Here is a 24,358-nt window from a genome sequence, read left to right as displayed (position 1 = left end):
ATCTGGTCTTTCTGATTATTATTTACTAGGGCTGGGACGATTCACCTTTCTCACGATTTGATACCATCACAATACTTAGGAGCCGATTCGATATGTATTGCGATGATATTACGATTTATTTTTGTTAACTCTTTTAACACTAGACTGTGGAGGAATTTTTAGAGCAATTAATTGGAGACTGAAAAGTGGACCGGAGACCAGGAACGACTTACACTGGAGGTTTATTTATTTATGTCTTGAATTCAAGGAGTCAGCAAGTGTGCAGCTAACCCAATTCTGAGGAGCCTCTCCTCAGAGAAGACTTTTTTGCTGGAGGCAAACAGGCGCGATAACCCAAACATGGTAATTGTCTACAAAACAACACATGGATATCAGTGAGTCAGGAATGTGTGCATGTCTGCCACTGTTGTGTGAGATCCCCCCCGCCCCCTCCACCCTTTCCGCCAACCTTGGGAGGTAGACAAGAGAACAGGCTGGCCGATTATCAGAGGCCTTCAACATGTGCCGCGGGGTAGTGAGACACAGCTAGAGATTGACCAGTGACCTGGGGTACCCAGCAAGTGGTTTCAATATATACAGTATATTACAGAGGGCCCTTTTCTTAAGGAATAATTCCTTAACATAGACCATGGACTTTTACTTTGTAAAATCTCTGAATTAATACGGTAAAAATGTTTAATTTTCAGCATGTATGTAGTCAGAGATGTCCTGAAGTCAAATATATCAGTCATTGTCATTTTTTCCAGCAACCCAAAAATCAAAGAATAAAGACATGTCCCTCACAAGTTAGTGGTATTTTCTTTTTAATTTATAAGGGACATGTAATGTTTTATACTTCTGGTGAATATAATCCAATCAATCTTATTTCCATATACAGTATGCATTTTATATAGTTTCCTTTGTTAACACCTTATTTTGAAAACCGGACGTAGTCACACGTGTAGTCTTCCACTAACTTCTCCAAGTCCGTCTCTAGCTCTCCCGTCAGCTCCGTTCTCTTTATACATCCATGATCAGCTCCATCGGGGTCGTTTGAATGCATTTAACATAAATGTCAGTATATGGGTGCTCTACAGTTGTAGCGTCAGCTGATTTGACCACAAAGATGAGTGACGGCTGGCTTGACCGCACGTTACCTCAATACGATAACGTTTCCTGTCCATGACAGAGTTAGCATGCAGCTTTAGCCGTGATGTCTAGCTCTGCTTTTCCTGCCAATGTGTGAAACCCAAAGTATTTCCATACTTTACTGTAGGTATGTGTAGTGTTTATCCACGTTGGATTTAAAATGTGATCATATCCCCTCCGCCGTTTTTCTACGTTCTCGTTTCAGCTTGCTGCGACCGACTGCGGTTTGTTTTGGTTACTCAGACTACAACAATAAAAGCGGTAACTTCCTTCTACCTCCGCAAAGACTCAAATGAAACAAATATATTGATTCTGGCATTAAAAAATCGATTTAAAAAAAAAATAAAAAATTGCGATACATAGCTGTATCGTTTTTTTCCCCCCACCCCTATTATTTAAGATCTTTGCCAAGAGAAATCATTCTTTCAACAATATTAGTTTGTTAATTAGTCATAATTTCTTCTTTATTATTTTTTAGCTCCATCATTAATAGCTGATTATCTGAGAGAAAGCATAAGAAATGCATTCAAAGTTCTGCAGTGTTTGATAAATATGTTTAGTTCCTGTTTACTGTGGACTGGGGCTGCATGCCGCTAAGGATTTTTTCAGTTATAAATTATTCTGTTGATTATTTTCCCAATTTAATGAAAAAGATATTCAGTCATTTAGTCCATATAATATTGGTAAATAGTAAAAGGTATTCAATGTTCCGACAAAATGTTTCCCCCTGTGCTTTAGTCTGGTCAGAACACGATGGGTCTCTCCAGTAATAACTCAGATTAATGACATTTTTCCAATTCTTTACTCAAAGGATCTATTAGCTTGACCTTCTTTTCAACAATGCGTTCTTGAGTGAACATTGACCAGAGCTGCTCTGAGTTTGAAAGGACAGGAAACCGCCAGGAGGAGAAGAGGAAGAGGAAAAAAAGAGAGAAAGAAAAGGCCATTTGAGCAGAAGATGTTGTGATGGACAGACTCGGATAGACGGAGGGGGAGAACGAGCAGCAGTTGGGGAATTGTTTGGGTGTAGCGAGGGGAAAGCCGTATAGTGTGCTGGCTGAAGCATCTGATGATCATTTGTTTGTTTTCTGATGGTTTACATGGAATAGCCCATCTGTTCCACATGAGCGAGTCTCCACATGTAGCAAGGACACAGCAGCACACACACTCACAGAGGAGGAGGAGGTGACACACACCAACGCCAACACACTGACGAGGGACGCGTCTTCTTTACACAATCTACGAGACACCAGAAAAGCCAAGACAGGACCAACTTGTGGTTGCTTTGACCTTTTGAACTGGAACATCCTTTTCTTTGGTTTTTAAAAAAAAAACACACAGCCCATATTCAGAAATTGCGCGTTTGAAACAAGCCGTTAGGATTTCTGTCCATTTGTGATGTCAAAATATACAATATTTAGACCATTTAACGGTTTTAAATGTAAACATTCTCAATGTGTCCCAGTTTATTTCCTGTTGCAGTGGATGTAAATAACATCAGCTGACAGGAAGTAAACATGGACCCAAACTGTTGCCTAGCAATGCAATTCCGTTGCAATTCCATTGAAATGCACTAAAATGGAGTGTTTCAGACAGAGGGTAAATACAGGTATATTCAGGCAGACACTATGAGGAAAATAATGTGTTTTTTGAACATTACAGCATTTAAACATGTTCTAGTAGAAACACAAAATACAAGCATGAACCTGAAAATGAGCACGATATGGGACCTTTAATGCTAGTTAATGATGTGCTAATGCACTCTGCTAATGTTACCGTCACGGGTTTTTATGTAGAAATGTAATGTTTTAGAAACGTATATCCCCTTCCAACCTCTCCGGGTAACAAGTGTCACAATGACAGGTGCCCCATGCACAACGTTTAACCATGACTAGCTCGAAATCCACAAAACCAGCCTGAAAATTAAGGAAAGATTGCATGCGAGTCTATATGGAGCACAGCCGGATAGTTGTCGGACCCTGGTCAGAACTGGCCGATGCTGTGCTATGATTGGCCAGTTTGCGTTTGTGGGGTGGGACTTAGCAAAGGGTAAATTATCAGGTCAATACAAACATTCAGGCTCCCTCATGTGGCTCAAAGGTGTACTGCAGATATGAATCTTTAAAGACGATAGAAGAAGAATAAAATCTCCTGACTGCTCTAATTGACCTCATCCACATCTTTGGTGTTATTTTACTGCAATTTATTGTCAAGTATCAGCTAGCATACAAGTGGATACTGATGCACTAGCCTAATCTTGTACATCAGACATGACCATGTACCACTCAGGCACTAGTGCAAACTAAAGTCTTTAATACAGTTTTACTCGCTTGCCCACGTGTTTCCAGTTGAGTCCACATGCTTCCCCTATTTTTGATTTGTAACCGGGCTAGAGCTTCAGCATGTAAACAAACAGCAATATATAAAGTGCTCTTGAAAGCATCAACAAGGTTTGTGCCACGGCCGGGGCTTGCAGAAGCATTGTGATATGTTCGGAGCGTACAGAGTACAGTATGATTCACAGGCCTCAGGAGAGGTGGAAACAAAGCCTTTGTGCAACTGCAATTGACTATTGCATAGCCTTTTATTTTCAGATCATAAATTCAACTGCAAACAGACAGAGTGCTTTGTGTCTCCGAACAAACTCCTTGGACATTTACGCTGTTTATTCAGCATAAACAACTGTGATGAAAAATAAAGCAAAGTATCTCCAGTCAGACTGGATTTAGAGACAGACAGAGAAACATACTTTGTCTGTTTCAGCCAATATTATTGACCTATAACGTTAACGTTTTAGTTAACAATTAGTTTTGATATTTAATTTGGTTATATCTGACTTTCCTGCTTCTTTTGGTAGATGAGAATAAACCCTTCTTTCAGTCTTTGCAGTTTTAAAGAAAGTTGTACAAGCAGTTAAATAATAAATAGAATTGACAGACAAAGCACTTGACTATAGGAAAATAAAGCATTATATAACTAAACAAAACCCAGACAAAGAGAATATTACAGCGGAACATAAATAAGAAAGTTAGTCTTCAGCGTCTAACAAGTCAATCGTATATTCTGATTTTAAACTTCTTAACTTTTAACAGTCAAACCGAGGGAGCGTACACACTTTCAGAAGAACACAGCAGAAGAAAGAGACAGAATATAAGATTTTCTAGTCACAAGAGTGTTATGTAATCTGCATTTATGCTAAATATGGTATAATTTGTCGTTCTCTGAGTGTTATTCTTGTCGGGGTAGAAAAGCCTGTGGAGCAGCATTCAGACCAACAACTCTACACTATAACCCAGACTAAGGGAATTCATTTACGAGGTCTTCTGCACATGATTAGAAGCATTTGAATTTTATTGGTGGATCCCAAAATTCAAACAATTACAACTTAGGGCTCCAGTGGTCAGTTTTTCTTCTCTTCACCTTCCTACATGAGCGATTGTCAGAAAAAAATAACTTAATTGAATTGCATTGAAACTTGAACAACTCTTACCAGTTTACCATTAGGGCTGGGACGATACACTTATCTCCCGATTCGATGCTATCACGATACTTGGGTGCCGGTTCGATATATATTGCGATTCAATATTACAATTTATTGTGATTTTTGTTCACTTTTTTAACACTAGACCATGGGAAAAAGTTGAATCATACACTTCTAGGGACTTCTAGGGAATTTTACTTTGGAAAATATCTAAATTAATACAGTAGAAATTTTGATTTTCAACATGTATGTAGTCAGAGATGTCCTGATAAAAAAATCAAAGAATAAAGACATTTCCCTCACAAATTAGTGGTATTTTCTTTTTAATTAATAAGGGACATGTCCTGTTTTATACTTCTGGGATACTATGTAGTTCCCTTTGTTAACACCTTATTTTGGTTGAAGGATACGGAACGGGTATGAGGTCCCGTTACTCAGACTACAACAATAAAAGCGGTAACTTTCTTCTAACTCTGCATAGACTCAAATGAAGCAAATATATCAATTTTGGCATTAAAAATTCTATTTCAAAATCGTAAAGAAAGAAATCGTGATACATAAGTGAATCAATTTTTTTTCCCAACCCGACTTACCATAAGCCATAACTGTCACAGCCTGACTCTGTTGCCAGAGATCCTTGGACTTTTTGTTAAGACTTTAGACAATCTTGTGTTTTATCTTTTTAGTGGCCTCTGACTTTGTTTAGAGGATTTTGGTTTCTAGGTTTTTGAGTTTTCTGTTATATTGCTTGTTTCTTTCGTTTAGTGTTTCCTGTTTTATTTTGAAATACTCACTGTGTGTGTCATGTCTAGTATTACTTCCTGCCTTTGTATTTTCCCGCCTTTGTGATTGTCTACCTGCCCTGATTGGTTTCACCTGCACCTAATTAGCCTTGCCTCCTCAGTGTAATTAGTCTGTGTGTTTCCCTGTTTCTGTGTCAGTTCGTCATCGTTCTCATGTACAGTATAATGTTTCACCCTTCTCTGAGTTTTTTGCCCAGTGTTTTTTGACCTTCAACTTTGTTATTTGTTACCAAACTTTGTGAATTTGCTTCTCTGTAACCTGCCTGCCTGACCATCCACATTTTCTGTTGGTACGTTTTTTTGTTATTAAATCATTAAACTCTGCCTCCTGCGTTTGGGTCCAAGCCTGTTTCCCAAAAAAAGTGACAATAACGTGAAATTTTTAAAACTGTAGTGGTAGCGATATTCCTAAAATATGATAGAATGTGCTGATAAAACGGGGTAAATTAGGAACGTAAAAGCAGATAAAGTACAAAAATAACTGAAGGAAAAGTAGATAATTATATGATAACATCCAGGCTGTAGCCAGATTTTTAGAAGTTCATGAGTTCAAGTTCCCCCAACACACCCCTGAAATTTAGAGACCAGAAAGGTCTCTTTCTTGAATTTCATATTCAATCATTCAGTAGGTCTATAAGTCTATATAGGTCTAAAAGCTTACTTCACATTGCCTTTCAACACAATTCAAACTGTTGTCGAGTTTGAAAGAAGTGTGTTTTACAATCGGCGAGGTAAAATTACTGTTTCTCAATGGAGTCTGGCGTCTTTGAGGAGAGCATAATAACAGTTTCTTTTCACATCTAACTCTGTGAATTAAGGGTTCATTTCGGCCAAACTGGAGTTGCTGATTGTTGGAACAGTGGAAAGGCTCTATGATTTTCATGATTTTTATTTTATTTCTGTTGAGTTTGAAGTGTGTTTTACAATCGGCGAAGTAAAATTACTGTGTTTCTCAATGGAGTCTGGTGACTTTGAGGAGAGCAAAACAACAGTTTCTTTTCACATTTAGCTGGATGAATTAAGGGTTTATTTCGACCAAACCAGAGTTGCTGATTGTTGGAACAGTGGAAAGATTAACCAAGATGGTTTTGATAAGTTTTATTTTGTTTCTGTTGAGTTTGAATGAAGTGTGTTTTACAATTGGCGAAGTAAAATTACTGTGTTTTTCAATAGAGTCTGGTGGCTTTGAGAAGAGCATAGCGACTGTTTCTTTTCACATCTAGCTCGGTGAATTGAAGGTTTATTTTGACCAAACCAGAGTTGGTGATTGTTGGAACAGTGGAAAGACAAACAAAGATGGTTTTGATGACTTTCATTTAGTTTCTGTCGAGTTTGAATGAAATGTGTTTTACAATCGGCAAAGTAAAATGACTGTTTCTGTCAATGGAGTCTGGTGGCTTTGAGGAGAGCATATTAATTGATGTTTTGTACTCTAATAAATTAGAATAATTCTCCAAATCACTGTTGATTTTATTTATTTCTTAGTAAGCCTACATGTTTTGAATCTGTTTATATTGTTTTGAGGAATGCAAAAAACAATATTCCTACTAGGAATTGTATTTTTGTAAAGTTAAAAAATAAAATGCGTACACCAGCACACACAAGTGTTCCAATCTGTGCTCTCTGAATGTGATGCTAGTTTATGTTCTTATCTCCTTGTATGTGTTTTGCCCTGCTTAATCCTGTGTTTCCTTGGGCTTTAGGATCATCTCCACCGCCTGCCAACTCATCTGCCTGTCTGCTCGGCCACCTCAGCTAACCTCGCCATTTCCTCCTCAATCCCTCACCTCGCCTCACCTCACCATCTACCTCCTCGAGCATTCAATCTCCACTTCACCCCCTTACCCTTTACAATTAATTCCTTTTATTGTTATCTGCAAACTGAGTCTCTGCATCCACGTCTGGGTTTTTCTGTGAAAAAAACCTTAACTCTTGGCTTAGTTGACTGCCAGAAATTCGCAGAGATGTCAGCTAAATTTGATGATAACAAACTGAAGAGCCTGTCCAGATACGCAAAATTCTTTGATTTTATTAGATTAAAGTCTGATTTGGTGGGATTATACTGTTAACAAACAGTCCAAGGAATGATGCCTATACAGCTGCTAACTTTTTTGACAGACAATGATTTCCAGGAGACTGTCCACCAGGCCACAAAACTTTTAAAGCTGGTCTTAACTATACCTTCTCACACCGCATCTGTGGAGAGGACCTTTTCACACCTACAGCCGTAACAGAGTGGACAGAGCAGGCTTTTGTCCTTGGCTCACATTTCCACTGAAATGGAGAGACTTCTGAAACTGAAGAATACACCGAACAAGGATGACTATTACAACAAAGTAATTGACATCTTTGTCCAGAGGGATAGGCGCATGGACTTCGTCTACAAATAAAGTAAGTGCTTCCTTTTTAATTAAGCCGTTTATTGACTTTGTGTATGTTGTACGGTGCGCCGACACTAAGATTTCTCTTTTTTTTCATACTGGTGCGCCGTCACCAGGCGCTCATTGTGTGGGGGTCCACTTTTGCGCCTTTTTCACTAGTGAATAAGCTGTTTTCTACTGGTTACTGACACTAATATTTCTCTCTCTTGTTTCTCTATCCTAGTGCGCCGTCACTAGATGCTCATTGTGTGTGAGTGGTTACGCTTTTGCACATTTTGCAGGAGTGAATAAGCTGATTTCTACTGGTTGCTGACATGAAGATTTCTCTCTTTTTATTTATCCTGGTGCGCTGTCGCCAGACGCTTATTGTGCGTGGGTTGGTGCGCTTTTGCGCAATTTGTAGGAGTGAATAAGCTGTTGTCTACTGCTGCGCTGACACTAAGATTTCTCTCAAATTCAAATAAGCTTTATTGTCATGAATGTTCAGGTTACATTATTGCCAAAGCTAAATTACATATTTGAATAATCACAATATACCAAATACATTTTAAACTCTAAACTCTCTATTATTCTTTATCCTGGTTAGGGATGCACCGATATCGATATTGGATTGGATATCGGTGACGATGGGGCCAATCAATTCAATTCTATGTTTATATACTATATACATTATATACTGTAATTTTAATTCCCTGCTGGTGTACGATTTACTATTTTAATAATAACAATTCAGTAAATTTATATCTATGTATTTATTTGTTACATGTTGTTTTACTAAGTTTAGGAAAGCATTGATTAAGTCAACCTGTTGTCGCCTTACACATAAAAGAATGATCCCACTAACTTCCACACAGTGAGGCATACAGCTTATTAATTAAACGCTGGTATCGGATCGGTACTTGGTGTCGGCCAAAGCTCAGGTATCGCTGTCGGTATCGGGACTAAAAAAGTCATCTCGGTGCATCCCTAATCCTGGTGCGCCGTCACCAGATGCTCATTGTGTGTAGGTCCACTTTTGCGCCTTTTGCAGGAGTGAAAAAGCTTTCTCTCTTTTTCTTTATCCTGGTGCGCCGTCGCCAGATGCAAAGCGCATGGCACATTTTGTATCAGTGAATAAGCCGTTTTTTACTGGTGTGCTGACACTAAGCGCTCTCTCTCTCTCTCTGGGCATTTATTGTGTTGTATGTCTGCCTAACTAATGTAGACTATCTTTTAGACTAGGCTATATTTTATCTATCCATGCGTAATGTAGACATATCCATATGTATTGATGGGTCACTTTCTGACTGCAGGCTGATCATTTACAGGAAGGTGAGCCAGGTTTTACAGAAGCCGTTGGCTGTTGAAGAAAAATAAGCTGGTGGGGAAAAAAGTGACCAACTAATATGACATCCTTTACTGAAAATCCAATATGTACTCAATATGTTGGCAACCTTCAACATCCGTCTAAGCCCTGCCCCAGGAGCTCGTTCAGTGTGAGAGGGGCTTGAATGCAGCGGCGCCCTCCGGCCCACTGAAGTGACTGTAGAGAGAGACAGCTGGAGCAGCTCTCCGCTTCACAGCACATCAATCCCCCCGAGGTTGTTACTGTGAGGCAGTTAGCACCGCGGCTGCTGGACACTGTCACGAGCAAACAATCTATTGTGGCCACGCGAGAGAGAGAGAGAGGGAGATAAAGGGAGACAGGGAGACAGAGAGAGAGAGGAGAGAGATCATTAAATATGATCTGGGGTTAAGTGAGAGGCACATTAGGGCCGTGCTTAAATCACAGACAACGAGCTGCAGTCGACACAACAGCACTACGGACGCACATTCCACTGATTGACATCCGATTTGATGGGGAAGGAGGAGGTGCCGAGACGTGTGTGTGAGAGTGTGTGTGTGTGTGTGTGTGTGTGTGTGTTTGCACAATGCACATATGTCGGGGGGGTGTTGGAGGTGGCTGATATTAAAGCAACTTATCTTGCTCTTCCCTCTGGGTGGAGAGGGAAAGGGAAGAAAATGTGGGGGAGCTGAGGAGGAAGGAGGGTGAGATAATTCGCAGCTTTTTTTTGTTTCAACCCCCCCCTGCAATCTCAGTCAATTACACAAGTCCCATAATTCAATAGAGCGAAACAAGGAAGTTGCCGGGGATTTCTAATTTCATTTAAGAACATTTATCCAAACAAATTAGACAACTTGCGACATTAGAAAAAAAGGAGCCGGCAGTGTAGAAATGAGCAGTACATCAGCGGGCTCGTGTGTACAGATGCAGAAAGGGAAATGGCAGTAAAAAGCAGCCAGCACCTGTGACGAATGGCGACGGCGGACAAACTGTAATGTGGCTAATATCTCCAGGCTTGGGCCGTGCGTGTACTGTACAGCAGCAGCAGCAGCCGCCGCCTCCGCCGCTGCCTGAAGCCGCCGGGGCCCCGCCGAGCGCTAATGTTTTATTTTGTCTTTGAAACTGCCAGGCTCGTTTTTCATCACCATCACTGTCAATGAAGCGTTATTCATTGTCGAGCTAAGCCCTCTCACTCCGCGCAGCTATCTCCGCTAACCCAGCAATGAACTCCTAAATCACTGCAGACTAGGATTTGAATATTTCACCACAATAATTGGAGCTTTAACCTAATCTAGGGGGCGCGGGAGCTCCTCTTCTGTTTCCGACGAGGAGGACTCAAAAGGCGCATCAGGATCCAATCGCTTGTAATAATGAGGAACTTCTCACAGTCTGTGAGCAAGCATAATTACCACTGATCCAGATTAAGGCTTTATCTGAGGCCCGACTGCCACTCCAACAAACAGCAAACACTGGCTTATGTGCTAACCAGGGAGCAAGATTTTCGCTATTATGTCCTACTATTTCCAGCTGTGGATTTTTTTTTGTCTGAATGCAGACTGTTTATTTTGTAAAAATCCGGAAGTGTCTCGTGGGAGAGGGGAATGGGATGAGGGTGGAGTAGAGAGGGGTTACAGCGATTAGGAAGCTTTGTGTTGGGATTGAAAAGAGGGGGGAAATCCAGAGTTATGGAGATGGGAGCTTACTGTACAACTGACTGAAACGACAGCAGCAGCAGCAGCAGTGTACAGCTGCACACAGCGGAGACCTAATAGCTCCACTGTATGCCAATTTGCTCCATTTCAGCATCTCCGCTCCAAAAGTTTATTGTCAGCGACTGAATGATTTTCATCACCCGCAACAAGAGAGACATTACTGGCACATTATCAGCGGATTTGTTTGTCTTTGTATAAACAGTATTTTTACATGATTGACAGGTGTCATGAGATTTCCAAAACTAGCACCATCGAATCATTAAACACACACCTCCCCCTCTCTCTCTCCCGCTCTCACGCGCTCCCTACAGAAGTTTGAGAAGCGTCGGTGTCAATCACAGCTCACTTTGCACCGTCTGTAATCTATATTGTAAGTCATCTTAAAAAACAAACACATTAGACGCTGTCAGCAGCTCCCTGCACAACGCTTCCGTGCCTACGTGTCAATCACGGCGCTCTCGCTATCTCTGCCTCGCTATATCAGCCGTCCTGCAGCTCCAACCGTTCGCCTGTCAAAGCGTCACAGCCGAAACAAGAGGTTTGCTCGCTCTAGAGGCTTCTCCTCGACATTCGCGTGACCTCCAACTTTCGCACCGAGTCGTGACGAGTGCAGCGGCGTCCCTCAGGGGAGAGAGAAGCTCATTGTCACTCAGATGTAAAAGTCCTTTACGGGGGTCGTCCGCTTCGAGACCGGACAAGCGAGGCCTGATGTGTCCAACTGACGAGATTCTTCTTCAAGGTCCTGCGTGGATTAGAATCCCATCCTCGCTATGTGTGGCCTTTCACGGGTTGTTAGCTCGCCGCCGACGTTTGAGGGTTTGAGGGAGGTTCAGGGACGGCGCATAACTCTCAACCTTGACGTTGGGATATGACAGGGATAATAAAGCCCTCACAAACACCGACAGGCATTCTCAACACCCGTCTTGGCTCCGTCGCACATTAGCGCACAAAATCCGATTTACAGAAGCGTATAATGACGAGTCAGATTAGCTGCGTTTATTCCACTTTTCAGACGTGTCAAAAACTAGAGGCTCAAGTTGGTTGACTGATGGGCAGCTGCCTGACTGGGTTTGATGTTGGCAGCTGCAACGTCTTCCAGTCGTGACATCTTTTTTAATTTCTCCTCTCGCTTTTGTAAAAACTGGGGTAAACAAACCCTCCTAGCATCTCTGATCCGTCTCACCAGAGGCAGCTGGAAAGTCACGATGTGTTAGCTGCGCGGTGCTATTATGATGCATGCTTTCTATTGTCTTTCCATCATACTTAATGTCCAATCAATAGCTACTGAGAGAAGAAGGAGAAGTGGTGTTGGTGAGGATTTGCCTGGACAGTCAGCAGTGTGCGTCTGAGCTCTGGAGCTGCATTAGAGGGGGGATTTAGAGTACAGTACAAGAGATTGATTATCATTATGAGCTCTGCACTCGCGGCTAGTTTTGCAAGACCGGATCAAAAGGAGCATACGGTGCCGTTGGTAAAACGGGGTCACGGAGTCAAAGACGGACACGTTGTAGCTCCGTTATGATTCAAAAAGCTGATCACTTTCATTGATCTGCAGTATAGATTTCTACTTAAGCTGGGCATACACCGTACCATTTTAGAAATGTTGTTGTGTACGTCCTATTCCTACTGTACGAGTAGATCGTTTGTGATGTAAAGCCAAAGCTCATGATTTATGTGCTCACACTGTACGGTCCGATCGTCAGATGTAAAATAGAAAGAAAACGCAGCCCGTCGGCTCCTGTGGACCATTCTAGCTGCTGACAGTTGTCAATAAAGATTGGTTTGAAAGCTCCGAGGCAGGTAAAGGTTGTTTGATAGCAGAGGTCAGTACGAGTCACAATGCTAATGATAACACAGTTGATGAAGACAGCATGTTTCTGCCTTGATCGTCTGTGTCATCCTGTCTGCTGAAACGTCTATTATACATTGTCAACTTGATAGCTATGCTCTTATTACTGTAAAAAAAAGTAGAAAAACCACACTGATGTTGGGGAAACAACTCATGGCTCTGCTTCAACTGTGCGAGAGCCTGCAGACGGCCAACCAAAATTTCTGACATGTCAGAAATTCATCCGACCGACCAAACGGCTGCTCGGGAGCAGTTAATCGGTACTCTCACCGGACTGCTTTTCCTCTCCGTCCATTTCACGCTACAGAGACACACGGTAAAATAATACTTTAACACGTGCTCTTTGGTGGATTATGTGTTTGCCGAATTACAGGAGATGCTTGGACAGATTCAGAAAAGATGGTGAATCTAATGTTATCGGTGCGTTTGATCAGTAATTACAGTCGTGCTGATGTTTCCTTGTTTTTTTTTAAGGGAGTTCTGCTGATAGAGACACCAGTGCAGCTGCTGAGCGGTTCATGACCATCCTTCTGGTTATCCCTACAGTTAATTTATCTACCACTGGCTCTCACTAGCAGTAAAGTGCCTGCTCCCGCTGGATCCCAATCCTTACGCCATCCTCTAAAGCAGAGCGCTGCAGACACACACGGCCCCGCGGTTGCTCATCGACACAACTCACGGTGTATTAAAACACTGTCATTCTTAAAGTATCGGTACTAATAAAACAGGGTATCGCGATACCTTTCTAGTATCGATATACCGTGCAACACTAGTACACTGCATGCCAAACGACGCCCGACCAAGCTGAATTCCGTCCGACTCTAAAATGAGTCGTACGGCTCAAAATTCGGGCCAGAAACGAGCTAAAATTGTACATTGTATGCCCAGCTTTTACAGAAAGCACCACAGGCCAGTGAACTCACCGTGGTGTATTTGCCAAGCTGGCAGAGGGAGGGGAAGGTTTCTTGATGGGCCTTACGGATCTTTTCAATGATGGTCTCCAGCTCGGCTGTCATCTCGTAGCTCTCTGCCAGCTCCGGCTTCGGGCTCTCCTTCTTCTTCTTATTCCGGTCATTTCGAACAGCTGAAGGAGAACAAAGGATTAGGATTAGCGTCAACAATGACTTGCAACGTGGACTTGAAATAAAAAATAAAAGAGCAACTTGAGGAACTTTGTCGCTAGTAAGCATTTTTTTCTGGTTACTTTTAAGAAGATGCAGCAAGTTGTCAAGTGAAAGACCTTACATAAGGACAGAAAGTTTTCTAGCTGCAGTCGACTCTGTCAGCTCAACCGGTCTCTGTCAGCTTAGTGCCACTGGCAAAGTCTCCGAAAGGAAGAAAACAAAAGTGTCTGTGAAAAGTCAAGTTCTTCACAAATGAATTGTGTGATTTGTGTGGCTCAAGTAATTAATTTAATGAATCAATTAATTACCTCAGAGCTATTTTGGTGCTTTTTTTTATGTGGCTCCTCGGGGCTAAGTTGAGGTGTGAACTAATATGACATTTTGTGTAGGTTTGGTTTTAGAAGTCAAAGGGACAAAACAAAGTCCGGGGTATTTCAGGTACTTTTTAAAGTTTGTAGCATTTAGGGGGATCTATTGGCAGAATGGAATATAATATAAAGTGTTTCCTTTACTTTATAATCACCTGAAAATATCGTTCAAACATTCATGTCAGCCTCCTAATTGTACTTCCAAGTCAGAGATTTTGGGGAATTTCTGACTGCTACATTATCTTCTATTTCGCAAAATAACATTTTGTGACTTACATTATCCAGTCATTTCATCCATTATGGCTGTAAAAGATCTATTAGTGCAGTTTTAACAAATAATAATATCATATTTGAATATTAAGCTTGTCTCTACACAGTCACATAACACTACAGTATATCTATACCAGCATTAAACCCCCAACCCACCCTCTGCTGGCTCCTCTCTTTTCCCATTCCACCATCTTACTGCAATATGGGATCACGAGTTGGCTCTGGTGCGTGAATATAAAGGGCTTTATTGTAAACTAGGGCAGAGGATGTGTCTGTTGTGTTGTCAGCCAAGGAAGGTCCCTTGGGTGTCTCAGAGCTGACAATGGGCCCAGCTCTCTCTCTCTCTCTCTCTCTCCTTGTTATTCTAAAGGGGAGTGTGCAGCTGATCAGAGATTTCTGATGTTTGGGATGATCATGCTGTGTGTTGAGTAATAAACCTGGTTGGATAGTTTGAATCTCCTGCTGCGACAGACTTCAAAGATCCGCACCTAATGAAGCAAAAGACTCCGGTGGACTCCGGTCTCTCAGGGCGCACTTTACTCACAAGCACAACAACCTGGGCTTTGTTGTATAGCTCCTGCCTGTTTGCTACCGTGGGACTCTCTCCTATATTTTTCTACATGTAGTGTGTTATTCAGTGTCACGGTTCAGCGGCCACAATCCATCTTGGTTGATAAATAACAGTTGATCATAGTGAAACTGGAACTTGCGGGTTCTGTTCCCGGAGTAAGAAAATCTCATTAAAAATCCCATTGACATTTGTGATAACTCAGCAGTATGTTGTGCGGTTCACGTCTAGATCATGTCTAGTTAAGGACAGTAGTGTTTTGAAAAACGAAGCGTTTTTATTTAATAGCTCTGTTTTTAGCTGCCTTTTACGAACACGATTTCCCATAAGCCTCAGACCTTTGCGGGCTAAACGTCATGGCTCGACGTATGAGGCGAGTCCGTGGACGAGTCGAAGAGCCGTGGTTTGCATTTACATGTATTTATTTATTCTCAGGGACAATTGCACGTTGATCGACATCACTGTAAATGTGCCAGTGTTAGCCAAAAGTCACATTTTCAACTGTTGTCTCTCGGCCTAGATGTTAAAACTGTCTTTTAAAACAACAAAATTAAACACACAACATGTAAAATTAGAACAGGAGAGAGCAAAACATGAACAGCTGAACAGGATAAAAAAAAAGCTTAGAGTAAGACAAGCATCATGCAAAGTAGGACATTTAGAAAGCAGGTAATAAATACAAAACCATGTTAAGCATACAATCAGCACAAACAGTTGAAACATGACAATATAAAATCACATGAAATTACAGAAGACGTGTAAAACCAGAAGGACAAACGGAGACAAAAAGCCAAGCAAACAAGAGCAGGTTGGCTCAGGAGGAGACTGAACAGTGTACAAGAGTTTAGACAGCAGAGAGAAGTTAAAATTACAAATAGATGGTTACACTTCCATAAGGTACTAATTAGTCAGTGTTGTGTTTATATAGCTGGTTTCACTAGTTCAATTGGCCAAAACAATCAATTTATTCAGATTTAAAGGTCCCATATCGTGCTCATTTTCAGGTTTATACTTGTATTTTCTACTAGAACATGTTTACATGCTGTAATGTTAAAAAAACACTATTTTCCTCATACTGTCTGCCTGAATATACCTGTATTTACCCTCTGTCTGAAACGCTTCGTTTTAGTGCATTTCAATGGAATTGCGATGGAATTGCGTTGCTAGGCAACAGTTTGGGTCCATGTTTACTTCCTGTCAGTTGATGTTATTTACAAACACTGCAACAGGAAATAAACTGGGACACATTTAGAATGTTTTTTACGTTTAAAACCGTGTAATGGTCTAAATATTGTATACTTGTGACATCACAAATGGACAGAAATCCTAACAGCTTGTTTCAAACGCGCAATTTCTGAATACGGGCTGTGTGTATTTCTCCATATATTGAGCGTTTTGATAGTTTAACAGTATTTATATAGCACTTAAACCTGCTTTTTTAATATATAAAAGACTTGAAAATCTCCCTTTTTAGAATATGGGACCTTTAAGTTATTTCTATGATATGATTACAAAATAATTCAGTTTGGCTTGTCGACAGCATCCATCCAGTCATGTCTATACACACTCATGTATCAGTCTACTGACCTGATAAACTGAGACTATTTTTAGTTTAATGCAATCTACATACTCTAATCTGGCAGTATTGATGTGTGATTATTGGTCGGTAGTTGTGGCACTACAGCCTAGAGCTCCTGATGCTAATACTAACATCCAACCGCTACCTTTCCCACCACCACCACCATCATCAAGATTACACGAGGGTGTTGATGGTCAGAGAGGTTATGATATTGACAGATTATAATGCTTATCCCCCATAATCAGGCATTAACCCCAGATGGAGTCGACCTCAAAGGTCTCATCTGCCTTGACAACAACTTTATATCTCCTGATTCAATTGATGCACAGAATTCAATAAAGATAATAATATACTGTACATACAGCTTGGATCCTATCAGAATATGTCAGTACTTTAATATGCATATAGTCTGCCGACCAAATCAGACACAACCAGGGACTCCACATGCTGTACTGTATATATCTGTTTAATTAAGACATATTAAGGCCTTTACACACCGGGGTCGTGCAGAATAAACGACACGAGAATGCTCACCTGCGAATATTTTGCATCAAAACTATTCATACCAACGACGATGCCAATATGCGACAGTTGCAACACTTTCTCAATAAACAGTTTGAAAAGATTTGCACAGGCAGAGGCCAAAACTGGGATCCTATTGACCCAGAGCAGCGTCTGGCAGTCTGTCTGAGGTAGATTGTTGTATAACCTAAGCTATTTTATTAAGTTTCCTTCTAGTGAAATGCTCCGAGTGAATTTGAGTTCTCTCTGGTTCCAGTGAGTGGAAAAATTTCCATTGTAAAGATGTTTTTAAAAAAACAGCTCGTTCACATCGCTACGCAAGTCCCGGTTCAGAGCGAGTCTCCCTGGTGCTACTAGTTGATGAAGCTGTACAGCGTGTGCTCATGCTAAGTGCTTACACATGTGCGTTACAGCCGTAAGCACACTTTCATATTTTACATTAATGTATAGAACACAGCACAGAGCCTATATAGTTCCATATTATGACATTTTATATGAAATATTAAATGCATTGAAATTACCACATTTTGCAGACCAGTGCAATACGACTTAAGAGAAATATACTGCACACATTAATCAATATCATCTCTTTCAACCTACAACTAAAAAAGTATCTAAATGATTAAACAAATGTGACAAGTTGATGTTGTAAACACATTTTAGCTGGTTGAAAAGAGGGCGAAAAGAGGTCTTAGACGTTCAGACCGAATGTCACCCTGTTTTTCGGCTGGAAATCAACGTTGAAATCCTTGTTGGTGCTCGCTGGGTTATGTAGTGTACAGAGCTTTTATTGTGAAAGGTAAGAAAGGAAGGAGTGGATCTGTTTTGAGCTGCCATTGTCGAGGTTGAAAGGAGTAATTGTTGAGTCTGGAAATCTCAAGCCTTGGGCCAGGAACGGCAGAGATCCCAGCTCAATATTCTTCAATGTTCAATTTTAATGGAGTCAGAAAGTCAACACAGGTTACTCAAATGAATCACATAATGCTGTACAAGTATTTTGCAAAAAGCAGAGTTTTCATCGTGTTTAATATCAACAGACACAAACACAACCAAAACCCGAGCAGGTCCGGACACGTCTGTCCGGACGCAACTGCCCGCGGTCTTTAGATCATAACCTTATATACTTGGAACAAAGAACTCACCTCCTATTTTCCTGTCATCGTAAATTGTGGTATTCCTCAATTCTACTGGTCTCTGTCTTACTAATCAGCATATGACCTCTGCTATACATATGATCTTGGTACCTCCTCTACCATACATATGATCTTGGTACCTCCTCTGCCAGATTCCCTGTTTTGGGCCCCCTGCAGCTGCAAGGTTGCTTGGATCAGCATTACATCACTAGAGCTGTGAGTTACAGTGGCCAGTGTGAGTATTACAGCACTGGGATCAATACAGCAGCACTATGATTGTATGCTGTTTCAGTAGTAAAAACAGTGTTATAGGATTAATACTTTTATCATTGTTTATCACATTTTTATATAGTTTAAAAGGGATTGCTTCCTCATAATGAAGTTTGCCGTTTTTGTTTGGACCATCCATGTTGTTGTACAATATAGTGTAGCCTATGTATTGACTATGTCTGTTCCGCGCAACGTGACTGGTTGATGCGTTTAATCGCGGGGTGAAAGCTTAGAAAAACCTCGCTCTGAAAGAAACGTATGTTGCTTTTTTGCCGTGTAATTTTCCTGTTCTGGCTGAGAAATAGTCTTGACAAAAAAAACAGTATATTGATGCGTGCATATTAATCGCATAAAGAAAAAATTGCCCCCGGTGTGTACAGACCTTGACACCCACATCTCACATCTCATGATCCGTCTCCACATTATCGGATCATCTCAAAGCATCCAAATGAAAGAGGAGTCAATATAATTTTCTTTTTCAGGGAATTAGACTGAATGTTTTGGTCAGCCGTGGCCTCGTGCAGATTACCGTCACCGCTGGGAGGCAGCATTATAATGTGCTGACATTAATCACTCCATACATTTTTGACCTACATCTGTGACCTATATGTCCATTTATTATATGGGAGTATCTATATGTATATGAAAGAGACTTTCCACCACATCAACTGAGATCTAATTATTCAGTTAGCAAAGCAAAGTTTGACAGCGATAATGTTGCTTCAGATAAACTGCAACAGTGATTTAACTAAACAGATCCTGGGCACAGACTGGAATGTTCCCATCACTTGTTACTGGTATTTCTAGCTTCATACCTGGCAATGATAATCTTCAGAGATGTAACATGAATCCAGTGATGGGAGAATTGATCCTAACCGTGTCTGTCATCATGGTTTATAGTGTCAGTGTGGGGGCAGTGGGAGGGGTTTGACTGACAGAGGATAGAGAGGCATTGGGCCTCCTTCAATCTGCTGCTCCTCAGAGAAAAGCTGCAAACACTCAACACAGCAGCAGCAGCAGATAAAGCAGATCGTGGAGCAGGAGCAGTGATTCAGAATGGAGCAATAGAAACCTGCCGCACATCAAATCAGATACAGGATTCAAAACAAGAAATGATCATGAGAAAGGAAAAGAAACAACTAAATGTTTAAATTGGGGATGAAAGTGATCAAATGAGATGACGATGAAGCAAATATATGCACAAAATATTGTTTTTGTGAAAGAGCACATGTGAAAAATATGTCCCTAAGCTGCAACGATTAATTGATTAGTTAACTATTAAATTAATCACCAACTATTTTGATAATCGATTAATCCGTAATCTTTTAAGAAAAAAAAGAAGTCAAAAGTCAAAAGGTCGTAACTCTTTCTATAACTTAAATAACGAACTTAATGTTTATCACATATACACATAAATAATCACATTAATATATAAAACAACATTTTTTGGAGTATAATACAAATCAAAAATAAGTTAGTTTTTACGATTGTTGTAAATTATTAAAAGTTGCTTATTTAAAATGGATCTACAACACGCTCAGAATACACTATTAAAATATTGCGTAGTCAGACATCTTAATGGTCATGCCCTTTAATGATAAGATGCAGTGAACTGGTTTTTAATATCTTATTATTACTATAAAGTAAGTCCTAATAGCCACACTAGGCGTATGACAAAACACCCGCGCCCATTGGTTTTCTTGAAGTGCGTCATCATGGTTTGACCTACATATCAATGCACTGGGACACACCACTGGAACAGTGTCGTCACAAAAACCAGCAATTTTATCACGCTGTTCCACAGATTGGCACATTTCTAACTGTTATGGCCACCTCTTCTCTCTGTTGACACGTCCAATGTGTGCTACGGGCATCAATTGACGCGTGTCAATGTCAAATAGACACACTGTGTATGTGACACATCTGGTTTTGTCTTGTGCACAGTTTACAGTATGCATCTGAGTTTTGACTTCACTGAGGAATCTCCCTGGCAAACTTGCTTTCATACTGACATTAATCTGCCAGTATACTTTATTACAACTACTTGGTTGGATGGTCAAAAAGCTTCAGAAACGGCAAATTCACACCCGATCTCACAGGACGGCGTGTAAATAGCACGACTTTACACGGACATTCCGCGTCATGAGGACGCATTTTAGGACTCAAATAGCTGGATCCGGCATCGGTGACGATGGGACCGATCTATTCAATTCTACGTTTATATACTTCATACATTATATACAGGAATTTTAATTCCTGTTTAAGTTTTGACCAATTTGTTGCTGCATTAAACAGGTTTACACTTGAATTGTAATTTCTGTTAATTTTGAAGATTTTTTTACCAAGTTGCTGGAGTACGATTGATTATTTTAATAATAAATAACAATTAGCTAAATTTATATCTGTGTATTTATTTTTTTACATTTTGTTTTACAAAGTTAAGAAAGTAATGTTTAAGTCGAGCCTGATGTTGTCTTACACATAAAAGAATGATCTCAGTCACTTCCACACAGTGAGACATACAGCTTATTAATTAAACACTGGTATCGGATCGGTACTCGGTATCGGCCGATACCCAACGCCCTGGTGTCGCTTTCGGTATTGGGACTGAAAAAGTTGGATCGATGCATCCCTAATCTGTACGCCGCTTTTCGCGTTTCATTGGTACGCCACGCAAATAAAACTACGGTAACATCCGCAGTTAGGTTTAGGCAACAAAACCACTAAGTTAAAAACGTCATGGTTGGGTTTAAAATAAGTACGTAAACTAAGTAAAATACATACAGAAACAACTTATCATAACTACGGAAAAGACATCACAAATGTCACTAATGTAACTTACAAAACAAAACACCGGTCTCTTGGTTAAAAGCCGTGTGTTTGTTGGACCCATCCACCTCCCTTCCCGCCGTAAGTGGTCTTTCTCGCTTTTTATTCTACGTCACTAACTCTGAGCGAGGCATATTTACACGGATGCGTTGACGTCAGACTCAATATAAATGACAAATGACACGTCAAAAGCAAGAAAGGTGTTTATTGCACGCTAAATGCCTTTGCATTATCGTGGCATTCATACACCTTTTCGTGCGAACAGGCTGCCAAATTCACACTAACTTCCCGTGTGTGTGTGTGTGTGTGTGTGTGTGTGTGTGTGTGTGTGTGTGTGTGTGTGTGTGTGTGTGTGTGTGTGTGTGTGTGTGTGTGTGGAGGTGAGAAAGTATACAGGGTTTGAACTTCTCTCTCTAGCTCTCTTTTTTTCATTCTTTACACAAATATTTTCACTTTTCATGAGAGCATGAATGAAGTGATGAATATCTTTCAGGGGAGCCGTTATCCCCATATATTTAAATGATATAGCGTCTCCCTACTCTCTATGATGGACGTTTTTTCACTCCGTAATAGTTCTTTTCGAGCATATCCCAACTATCCGACCTAACTAATACATCTATCCGAGGTGAATAATGGAGGATTTTCTTGCTGTCATGGCCAAAATGGCACAGCAAAACGGCATCTTTTTAATCCTGATCGCAATGTTTAGAAAAGAACGTCTAAAAGAGCAACGCCTGATCTCCCAAAACTCTGTACAAAAATCTGCTGTTAGTAACTTGAACAACAGAGGACAGACAGTCATGTTGGTGGGGTGAGGGCAAAACCAGGCGGTCCATGATCCTTTCTCTAGACACATAGAAAAAATACACAAAAACACGTTGCCCCTTGGCCGGGGGGGATGGTACCGAATAATGGTATAGAAAAGGGGGATGGTGCACAATCTGTTCACGTGTGTCCCTGGATGTCATTTGTCATAGTGTGGTGACAAACTGTGTCTGGCGATGGGGGTTGTTGTGGTCCACACAGAGGCAGCCGAGCCACGAGATGTGATTTAGGAAGACAACGACGTAGCAAGTGCGCCCCCCAACCCACCCACCAAGGGCAATCAATTACCACTGCACTCCAAGCAAATGACTGCGAGCATGAGCAGATACATCCAAATGATGCATCGGACAAGAGGCCATGAAAATATATGGCTTTTTAATACCCACAAAAGGGGCAGAGGGAACCCATCCGGCGCAGGGACTCAACATTATGTAGTGCCTGTGATCACTACTCCTGACTTCCACATGAACAGTAGCTGCACTTTTATCTTTACTGGTCTTTAAGCATCTGTTTGGTTGCTTGAACTCTGTTTTCTGTGTAACTTCTTCGGCCCTGCATTGAAAAAAGGGGCTGCATTGGTGGGGGTCGTGTGTTGTTTCAGGTACCAGTGATAAGATGAAATATGATCCAGGAAGTCCAGTTTGAGTATTGAATCCATGAGTTTGAAGGCTTATCAGCGCACGTTAGACTTTTTTGCAGGACAACCCTGAGTTTCCCCCTCTGTGTTTGCACCCTGTGGGGTCCACTTATGATCAACTGATTGTCTTATTGAAATGTATGACGGGTCTTTTGCATGGCAAACATTAAAGAGTCATCTGTTGATTTTTTTATAAACTATAAACTACAATCATTTTCTACAGAAAACAGTGAAAACACATGTCATCACAATTTCCTAAATGAAGGAATCCTCAAATTAGGGCCTTTTAAAGCTGACGCGATATTAACGCGTTATCGCAAATTTGTTTTAAAGCCACTAATTTCTTTAACGATGAACGCAACTTGCGATTTTTAGGTTGTCAGTTTTAAAGCTAGAGTGAAGATACTAGCATCATCTGAAACTATAGGATTCCATTGGTACCAACCACGTCATACTAGCTTGTCGCCAAGGAGGCAAAATAACGCTCAAAAGTTACACTAAATTCAGGCGAAGAAAAACTGGCATGGCCATTTTCAAAGGGGAGCCTTGACCTCTGACCTCCAGATATGTGAATGAAAATGGGTTCAATGTTTACCCACGAGTCTCCCCTTTACAGACATGCCCACTTTATGATAATCACATGCAGTTTGGGGCAGGTCATAGTCAAGTCAGCACACTGCCTGACTCAGAACTCTGCCATGTTATGAGCTTCCTTATTTGAGCATATTTCTTTATGCTAAATGCAGTACCTGTGAGGATTTCTGGACAACATGTGTCCTTTTTTGTGTTAATTGATTTCCAATAATAAGTATATAAATGCATTTACCTAAAGCAAGCATATTTGTCCATTCCCATGTTGATACGAGTATTAAATACCTGACAAATCTCCCTTTAAGGTACATTTTGAACAGATGCAAAATTTGCACAATTAACAACGGACAATCATACGATTAATCGCGATTAAATATTTGAATCGATTGACAGCCCTACTTATAATTACACATCACAACCAAAACGTACTTAACTGGTGCTTTAACTGATGCTGAAGATGCTTAGATTAAGGTTAGTCCAGTTAAATCCAATCCAAATACAGACACGTCATTAACAGAGAAACCACCTCTCCGGCTTCACTGGTGGACAAACTCTAGTGAAACGATGGTATTTGAACTCTGACATGAAAACATATGAGCACAAACCATCTGATTCCAATCCAAAACTAAAAAGGTGTGTGTTAGGTATTTACTAGGACTGGAAAACCCTCCACACAGCAACCGTGTCAGGCTTTGAGGGAGCGCTGTGAATGAGTGTTTCTGAAGTGCTCTCCAGAATGTTAGACCAAGGGATGACGGGTCATTGAGTGGAGTTCAGACACACTGTTAAATACACTCTCCACAGCGATGCCCTACTGTCACTCTCCCCATCCCTCGGCTTTCCCGGACTCTCATCTCCCCCCTCCTTTAGTCAATGAGCAATGTCTCATCCTCTGTCTTTTGTCGTCCTCTTTATCTCTTTTTTCTTCCCGCCCCCCGGTGCAGCATGGTGCATTTTTTCTCTG

At 40.9% G+C, this 24,358-nt stretch overlaps 1 protein-coding gene across 2 annotated transcripts in view; it reads right to left on the bottom strand.

The window, feature by feature from the left end:
• LOC141754814 (retinoic acid receptor beta-like) overlaps nt 1–24,358 on the bottom strand; it is a 204,000-nt gene that overhangs the window by 26,072 nt on the left and 153,570 nt on the right. For both annotated transcript variants that reach the window (XM_074614149.1, XM_074614150.1), the window contains one exon: nt 13,602–13,762. In XM_074614149.1, coding sequence (XP_074470250.1) covers nt 13,602–13,762 — 161 coding nt within the window. The remainder of the gene's footprint in view (nt 1–13,601; nt 13,763–24,358) is intronic.

This window comes from Sebastes fasciatus, chromosome 17 (assembly GCF_043250625.1).
Source record: "Sebastes fasciatus isolate fSebFas1 chromosome 17, fSebFas1.pri, whole genome shotgun sequence".
NCBI lineage: Eukaryota > Metazoa > Chordata > Actinopteri > Perciformes > Sebastidae > Sebastes > Sebastes fasciatus.
This window is presented reverse-complemented; position numbering and strand designations above follow the sequence as displayed.